The 9,208-nt window shown below is 32.0% G+C and overlaps 1 protein-coding gene across 1 annotated transcript; it reads left to right on the top strand.

Moving 5' to 3' along the window:
* The first annotated feature begins 906 nt into the window (after positions 1-906).
* Positions 907-3,897, top strand: LOC137820091 (carbamoyl phosphate synthase small chain, chloroplastic). Its single transcript, XM_068623894.1, has 10 exons — positions 907-1,222; positions 1,422-1,554; positions 1,651-1,739; positions 1,830-1,890; positions 1,985-2,052; positions 2,159-2,287; positions 2,361-2,470; positions 2,554-2,901; positions 3,155-3,320; positions 3,549-3,897. Exons 1-10 carry the CDS (start codon positions 1,102-1,104, stop codon positions 3,635-3,637), a joined length of 1,314 nt encoding a protein of 437 aa, XP_068479995.1. The 5' UTR covers positions 907-1,101; the 3' UTR covers positions 3,638-3,897.
* Positions 3,898-9,208: the final 5,311 nt, after the last annotated feature.

Consider the following 9,208-nt stretch of genomic DNA (forward strand, 5'->3'; position numbering starts at 1 on the left):
CAACTAGGAGAGGCGGGTGCAAGTTTGACTATTTTATCTTCACCTTTGAAGTAAAAATTTATTTCCATATCCATTCCTATACCTAATGGGTGTGAACTTTTTGTCTCATGCCTATCACATAGAGAAAAGAGTATATATGTACCCGTCTTTGACTATTCTAAATATTAATTAAATAATTTTTTATAAAAAATAAAAATCATAACAAATAAACACATAATATTATTAAGTATTCAATGTTAAAATAGTAAATATTTTATTTTCTCTAATATCAAATATAAAAAAAACTTATAATTGTATATTAAATAATAATTAGATAAATATAATGTCATATAATTAAAAATAAATAAAATATCAAATATATAAATTAGAAATAAATTACGAAACTAAAAATTAAAGAGAAGTTAACATAAATTTTATAATTATCTAATAAAAACAAAAATAATATGATAACGAGAATAAGTATTAAAACAAAATATAAAGACGAGGATAAATCGAATATGTACACATTTATTTTTATTTTTATACTCAATTTAAAAAATATATTTTTTTTCATCAAAATCATACAAATATGTGGACAAACACTGGAACGAGTTGATTTGATATCCTATTATCAAACATTACTAACAGTAATAAAGTTTATAAATTTGTTAAGTAGTAAAAAAAAAGAAGATAAATCCACATATGAAATAGCCTTAATAATGTACGTTTATTCATATAAAAAATATATTTAATCTTTAACGAAATACTATAATTTCTTTCTAAGAATATTATTATCTCAGAATACTTGATAATGTATTTATATAAATTAAGGGAAATAGTAAAAGTATTTTGAATGTTATTAGCCTAAATAACCTCCTTAATTTATTTAAGAAAACTTTAAAATAAAATTAATTTCAAATGGAGAGTATCAATTTCAGGGAAACAAACGACTAAAGTGGCGTTACCAGTTGCATGGAGGAAAAATAATTATTAAAAAATAAGAAAAGGGAAAAAGAAGTAATGAAATTGTGCAAAATAAAAACCTAGGTGACGGAAGGCTGTGTGCACTACGACAGGAGTGGTTTCACAGACATATCTGTAACGCTGCTGCTGTGACTGTCAATGGCGACAAAAGCTTTGTCTTTCGCTCTGTCCTTCAATGACCTCACCAACTGCTTCTCTTCCAATCCGCCACGCGCCGCCGTCGCCAAAGTTTCCGTCTTTACCGTCAGATGCTCTTCGGGTAACCTCTTAATGGGTTCCCTCAGTACCTTCAAAGCGCTTTATGTTTTAAAGGACCCATTTTTTGTTGCATTTCGTAACATGAAGATTACTATTTCTTATGCCCCTTTGATGTGAATGTCACCTATTTCCCTTTGGTATTATTAATTTGCTATCCGTGGTTCAAATAGATTGATGCTGTTGTATTAAATGTGACATAGGTAGTGGAGAAAGGCCTTGGAAAAACTCAGATGCTAGACTTGTGCTAGAAGATGGTTCAATTTGGAGAGCGAAATCATTTGGTGCTTCAGGGACTCAAGTTGGCGAAGTTGTTTTCAATACATCACTGACAGGGTCAGGAAACTATGAATCTTGGGATGTGTCTTTCTTTGTCATGGCTTTGCTTGCAAGCTAAATTGTGGTTGTCTTTGTTGTGTGTGCGATTCTCAGGTATCAGGAAATTTTGACAGATCCTAGTTATGCTGGCCAGTTTGTGCTGATGACAAATCCTCATATTGGGAATACTGGCGTTAATTTTGGTTGGTTGTTTCTTTTAATAATTTGAGCGAGTCCTGAATTTTTGTGCTTGGAAACTATTTGAAAACTGTCTTTTGGTTCATTGTTGCCAGATGATGAGGAATCGATGCGGTGTTTCCTTGCTGGTCTTGTAATTAGAAGTTTGAGCATCAGGTTCTGTTCTCGTGCTTTGAAATGTTTCATGATTGACTGAGGTTTACATAGTCTACTAACTCTCTCTGTCTCTTTGCAATGCTTGTTTATTCAGTACCTCTAACTGGAGATGTGCGAAATCTCTGGGTGATTACTTAGCTGAAAGGAATATCATGGGAATCTGTGAGTAGTTTATGTAAAAATATGTTCTCCAAAGAATATTGTTCTCTGCAATCTGCATAACTTAAGTTATGGTTTCTGATTTTGATGTTGTTTTGTGATGCAACAGATGATGTTGATACTCGTGCAATCACACGCAGACTGCGGCAAGATGGCAGTCTTATTGGTGTCTTGAGCACGGACGATTCCAAAACAGATGAGCAATTGCTTCAGATGTCTAAGTCATGGGACATTGTTGGTAAGTATGTGAGTTTGAGTTTATGTACATGTTTCTAAAATTGGAATTATATGGATGCTATTTCATTTTCCAGGTGTTGATCTAATAAGTGGAGTATCATGCAAAAGTCCACATGAATGGGTTGATAAAACAAAGCAACAATGGGAGTTTAGTTCCGGTAAAGTGCCCGGAGAGACTTTCCATGTACGTAATGCAGTATGCTATTAGTACTGACTTTTGTGGACTATTGGGTAATTTATATTGAATGCTGATGAATGAAAATGCAGGTAGTTGCTTATGATTTTGGAATCAAGCATAATATTCTTAAACGCCTAGCTTCTTATGGCTGCAAAATCACTGTTGTGCCATCTACATGGCCAGCATCAGAAACTTTGAAGATGAAGCCAGATGGGGTTCTTTTCAGCAATGGCCCTGGAGATCCATCTGCTGTTCCGTACGCTGTTGAAACAGTAAAGAATATAATTGGAAAGGTGCCTGTTTTTGGAATTTGCATGGGCCATCAATTGCTAGGCCAGGCTTTAGGAGGGAAAACATTCAAGATGAAATTTGGTCACCATGGAGGAAATCATCCTGTTCGCAACCTTCAAACTGGCCATGTTGAAATTAGTGCTCAGGTATGTGAACTAAAGGATGGTTATCTGTTTCTTCTTATTTTTACCATAATTATGCTTAAAAATCCATTGGAGTGCATTAGGCCGTGTGCTCAGGTAAGTGAATTTGTTTTAGACCTATGTTTTTGCCTCAAAATCATGATCACTTGAGATTTTTTCTTTTTTCTTTTTATCAAGAAAAGTGTTTTCATGTTAAGTATTTTGTTATTTTATTCATGGCCTTGTGTGATCATAAATTGGTATATAAAATTGGCAGAACCACAACTATGCTGTTGACCCTGCCACACTTCCGGAAGGAGTCAAGGTTACTCATATCAATCTCAATGATGGAAGTTGTGCCGGTCTTGCTTTCCCAGCACAGCAACTTATGTCTCTTCAATACCACCCTGAAGCATCCCCTGGGCCTCATGATTCTGACTACGGTGAGACACTTGGAACTTTCTGTTCATTAAAAATACAGTAAAAAAAGGCTTGATATGATCATTAATCCATATGTGCTAGTCTTTAGAAATGTTAGGTTCATTAACTGAATTGTGAGCTATCTAGGATGTATCTTTTGCAATAAACCCACATTTTTCATTTCATAACACAAATTTTAAATTAATATTTGTTCAACAATTAAATACCTTTATTGGTGGTTGGTAATGCAGCTTTTAAGGAGTTTATAGAGCTAATGAAGCAAAGAGAAAACAGAACAAAGGAAAGTCTACCCCAATTCTCAACCCTGCATAGCGGTTGAAGCAAGCTGCTCTCCTCCGGGCAGAAAGAATAAAAGCATCTGCTACGAAGTTACGAGTGTCTTATGATTTTGTAGATGAGTTTGTTAAGGTTTGTAGGGATAAATTAAGATTTTCTCTTCAGTTTCTGTGCGAGTGTGAGCATGGTCATGATTGTTATAAACCTCAACAAGGCTTATTCTTCTACTTCTCGCGGTCAGCATCAAACTTTGGTTCCTGGCTTTACTAATGTTAAGATTAATAATTGTTTTCTTTTCAAAAACAGGTCTTATGGCTCTTCTCTCCAACTCATGAATGAAAACTCAGAAAAATTTCCCTCAAATCATGGCAAATTGTGCACACTTTGAATATATAGTAGGGTTTGGACTTTGGACTGATTAGTGTTTTTCATTACCTTCTATATATAATTATATAGCAAGAATGACATGGGTTGATTGCTTGTTAGCCTATCAAATAATAAGAGACTAAATATTATTTGTTTAGTCTAAGGACTGAATTACCAATTGACTTGTAATTATTTTTTTATAATCAATGTTAGGTTGACATTTTTTTATAAGCTATGATTTAGTCTTCCAATTAACTTGGAATTCTAAAATGATGAATCATTTGCCATATGAACATTCATTAATATATAATAGATTAATGAGACAATTCAATTTGGCTAGTAGATTAGTGAGATTAGTAAGAAAACTAAACATTACACGTAATCACTGAGTTTGTTCCACCATTTTTTTTGGGTTGGACAGTTGACTTATTAGGCCTAACCCGTTTTATTATTCATATTTCTATAAGCTACTTTAATCAAAATTCAATTTGCTAGTTTTTATGCGTTTAAATTTTTAACTCTTGACTTATGTGGCTGGTTAAAAAACGCTTTTTAGTTTATTAGTTTAAGTTATCTTATTATTATTTTTAATTAAATGCATCCTAAAACATGAAAAATAATTTAAGTTCCAAGAAAAGAGTGTTAACAAGATTAACACTATTTGCATTTATGTGACTACTGTTCATCTGAATGGATTGGTGAGTGCGTTATGCATTTGAATCCGATGATGTGCGTAAGAAAAGAAAGTGTGAGAAGACGAGTAGTATGACAAAATTGTTCCTGAAGTAAGAAGAAAAAACCAGAAAAACAGCGTTCTATGTAAAATTTTACGTGATTACTCTTTATCTAGAATGAGACTCTTTTAATACTAATATGTGAAGATTAGACATTTCTCTTAAACAGTGTCATTGTTGAACATACGTATCAGACACTGACACTCGTAGGACACACATATGACATGTATAAAAAAAGTGTCAAATTCAAAAAATATTTTTTGGGTTTCTGACAATTCTAGTACGGATCTAATATAATTTTAAATAAAAAATACATTAATTTTCTAAAAATTTAAATTTATTGTATAAATTTTTATTATGATTATAAAAATAATAAACAAATCCTTTTGAACCATTTATGAAAAATATCTTTCTGTTTAAAAAAAAAACTGAAACATATTTAATGTATATAAATTTTTATTGTCAACTTATATAATTTATAATTATATAATATATAAATTTATATTTCTGTATCTTATATTTTAAAAATTATGCGTATCTTTGAATCCGTAGTATTCGTGTGAGTCTTTATTCTATATAGCTGATAAGCCTATCAAGTTAACGTCCCATTAGAGAGAAGTGCGTCCCTCGCCATGTTAAACTTGTATGTTCGGAAGAAATAGCATCAGAAAATTGGAAAACTTTACTGAAATTTAGAATTTCTTTTTGTGTGAAATAGATCAAATCACACCGATATAAATTTTAACAACTATTATGTCATTTATCATTATCACATATATTATGGGCTTAAGTATATTTTTTTATACTAAACTTAAAATATTATTTTAGCTATGGTAAAATGAAGAAGTTTGATTTCGGTTTGTTTTTCATTTTTGTAAAATTTCACATCATTGTTTTTAATCTTCAAAAAGTACTTGAATTTTGGTTTTAATCTCTGTTAAATAATTTTTTTTATTAAAATTTAAAATCCTTAACTTTGGTTACCAACACCAATTTAAGAATATATAAATATTATGAGTTTTTTCAATATATACTAAAGTTATACCCCATTACTAGATCATACTAAAGTTATAAAGAACCAAAATTAAAACACATTAAAAAAATTCAAAATTTTCCACAATAGAAATTTGTAGAAAATAACAATTTTTTTTAATTAAATTAACATTATTTGTGGATTACCGACAATAAATATTGGGTGTAGATAATTTTTGGATGAATGATATGTTTGTAAGAAATAAAAATTGTGATATTATATATCGACTACATTTTTTAGGTAATTTTTTACAACCTATATGATGAAATCCCATTTGATAGAGTATCCATTGAGCTAGTCCGACCTTCCAGAAGGATGACCAAACTAGGAGCATGACACATGACTTAGGGCTAGATCAGACTCAATCCATGATCAGTGACTCAGAGCCTTTTATATCTCAGAGAATTATCAAGAGCAGAGCCCACATGATTGGACCTAAGCATCATCTATTTTATTTGCTTTTTATTTTTGTAGATTAGGATTTAATTAGCATAAATTGTTTATGCCAAAGCCCACATTTTGACCTAGTTTCTAGAATAAGTCCCCATGTGCCGCCCCTTCTCAATGTTCTCACTTTTGACCTAATCTCTAGAAACCTCTCCATGTGTGCGACAACCTTGGCTAAACCTAAATAGTGCCTTACCTTTAGTAAATCACATTGAATGAATAGTAAAGAAACTTTGCTTCAGTGATTCCCGAGTGTCTAAATTTTCCTCTAAGTCTTATCCTGGCAGAGATGGCTGCAAGTGGCGACTTCCTTCCTCACTCATCTTGGATCTCCCTCCCCAAGTAGCCTGAATCACCTCCATCTCTCCATCTCTATAAGCTTCTTCATCTCTTTACTCTTTTCCTTTGTTTGCCATTCTTTTCCACCAATGTTCTTCATTCCTTTGTTCAATTTTATTTCATTTTATTCGGTTAATTCCTTCTATTATGTCTTAATTTAGTTTCGTGTTCATCATTCATCATAGAGTGTGTGTTTTATTTTTGTTCTTTTTAAGAGAATCTTCACACTTACTTAACCACTTGGTTAAGTTTGTGTCTAGTGACAATCTTTACTGAATTATCATCATAGCTTGCTAATAAAAAAAATCATAAGCCAAGTGAAAACTCTAAAAACATGTGCAATTCTAAAATCAACTCACATCACTATCATACGTAAATGTATACCCACCGCCCCTCATTTGTAGGTAATACACACAATTTGTGATCAATTAACAACAAGTTGACATTTGTAGGTAAATTTTCCATTACCATTAATCCTTGGATTTTAGAATTTTCATAATTACCCATGGATGCATCCATGAATAATATTACCCATGCATACAAATTTATAGGTACATCTCCAAACCAAATTTCGTGGGTAAAACTTGCGAGCATCCATGTTATTATTTATTTTATTCCTTTTCATTTGCACATACAATACAAATTCAAACATAATCCAAATTAATTTGAAACAAGTTGTTGCACTAATTCTATGAATGGCACTTATAATATTAATTACAACAATCAAACATTAACCAATACAATGACCTAATCATAAAACAAAATCCAAAATTAATTTCAAATTCAAACATAACATAATTCAAGTCAAACATAATCAAATTCAAACATAACATAATTCCGAATCCAAGTCAAGTTGAAATATAATCCACAATCCAAATGAACTTTAAACATTACTAAGATCCAAAACTTAAAGGCAAATTATCTAAACATAATCCAAATAAAGTAAAAATATGGTCCAAAATGAAGTTCCAAATAATCTGCATAATCACTATCTTGATATTGGTATTTTTCATGCTCATTTTGTTGTTGGTTGGGAGGTTGTTCATGCTCATTTTGTTATTTGTTGGGCAGTTATTGTTGTTTTTGCACTTGTTCATATTGTTGTTGTTTTTCAAATGCGCTTCGTGCATGAAGCAAAAGGAAAGGAAGGAAGACACTAACCAATGATGGCTCTAAAGGTCTCCTTTAAAATAAACATTTGAGTCCTTTAATTCTTCAACTCGCCACTGATTCAGGGTGTCACAACAGTGTTATTCATCAATGGAGCTATTCTGACAAGCAATGTTAGGGTATGCAAAGCTCTTGATGGGAATGTGGCTTCATTCAATGTTGGGGTATGCAAAACTCTCGATTGAGGATTTCAGTTTCGAATTTGGAGTGAGAGATTCTGATGTAACCATGAAAGGAGCATCACCATCTAAACTAGCCTAACTTTACGAGAAGATGACAAAGAGTAAAAAAAGACTATTCAAGGGTAGGTCAAACATTTCAGGCTAGGACACAAGGCACCACCATCCCTCAGAAGATCAGCAACAGAAGAACACCAGAACATGGGCTAGGATATCAACTATTCTTTTTTTTAAATCTTTTTAATAGGAAGTGTTAAAAACATAAAATTTGGGTTTGTTCATGACCCATATGTTGAACCAAGTGGTGTTCAATGTTTTGAAGAATCCAAATCCTTTGAAGGATGTTGAAGCCTCTGCTTTGCTTGATGTTGCTGTGCTGGTTTAAGCTTTGTTCTAGGGTAGTTTATATGTTGTAATCCACACTTTGATTAAATCTCAAGCAATTAGAATCTCAATCTTTATGAAAGTAAAATGTTTTTCAAACTAAGTTGAAACAACCGATTGTTTTGTCAAAACAACCGATTGTTTATACTTAGGTGTTTTGAGAAAGATTGAAAACTGTTTTTGAATGGTTGAAACTGTTAAGTACCAAAACAACCGATTGATTCGAGGAAACAACCGATTGTTTGTTTTGGAATCATAACAGAAAAACTGTTTTGTGTTTGACTGAGCTTTAAATGCTTTAACTGTATACGCTCCAGTCATTAAATGCTTTGACCAATCTTTTAATGCAATTTAAGAGTTTGTTAAGATTTGATAACAAACTACATCTTTGAATATATTAAGAAAAACAAATTTGAGAATTAAGTATCTTTTGACAAAGTTTTTCTAAAGAGTTTTTAAAAGAGCTGAGATTGCTAAGAGTTTGTGATTGATCAAGGTGCTGGAATAGGATTCTACTTGTATTGATTTCAGATATTCATCTGTAACAAGTGTAATCTTTGTACTCTGTTGAACAATTTGTTTCTGTGCTTGCTGAGATTGGCTGTGTGTTCTTGAGGTGTTCAAGATCAACAATCTTAGTGTTGGCCAAGGAGAGTGTGTTTCTTGAGGTGTTCAAGGTCATTCTCTTGGTTGTTGTGTAAGTGATCAAGGTGTGGTTGCTTAGTGGATATCCTCAGGGTTTCTAAGAAGACTGGATGTAGCTCTGGTTTGGAGTGAACCAGTACAAAGAACTGTGTATAATCTCTCTATCTCTAACTCTTTAAATTCAGTTTTGTCATTTAAAAACTGGTATAAACAACCGATTGTTTCGTTAAAACAACCGATTGTTTTTCCAGCTTTGTGCTTTTTCTTTTTGTTTTGAAAAACTGAATCCTTAATCAAGGTTTTCTAAAAGAATTTTC

Source organism: Phaseolus vulgaris, chromosome 9 (assembly GCF_000499845.2).
Source record: "Phaseolus vulgaris cultivar G19833 chromosome 9, P. vulgaris v2.0, whole genome shotgun sequence".
In the NCBI taxonomy this organism is placed as follows: domain Eukaryota; kingdom Viridiplantae; phylum Streptophyta; class Magnoliopsida; order Fabales; family Fabaceae; genus Phaseolus; species Phaseolus vulgaris.

Excerpts from the sequence above, each read along its gene's own strand:
- LOC137820091 (XM_068623894.1), top strand. The coding sequence starts at position 1,102 with ATGGCGACAAAAGCTTTGTCTTTCGCTCTGTCCTTCAATGACCTCACC. Across the intron at positions 1,223-1,421 it reads TACCGTCAGATGCTCTTCGG|GTAGTGGAGAAAGGCCTTGG; the intron begins GTAACCTCTTAA and ends AATGTGACATAG. Across the intron at positions 1,740-1,829 it reads GAATACTGGCGTTAATTTTG|ATGATGAGGAATCGATGCGG; the intron begins GTTGGTTGTTTC and ends CATTGTTGCCAG.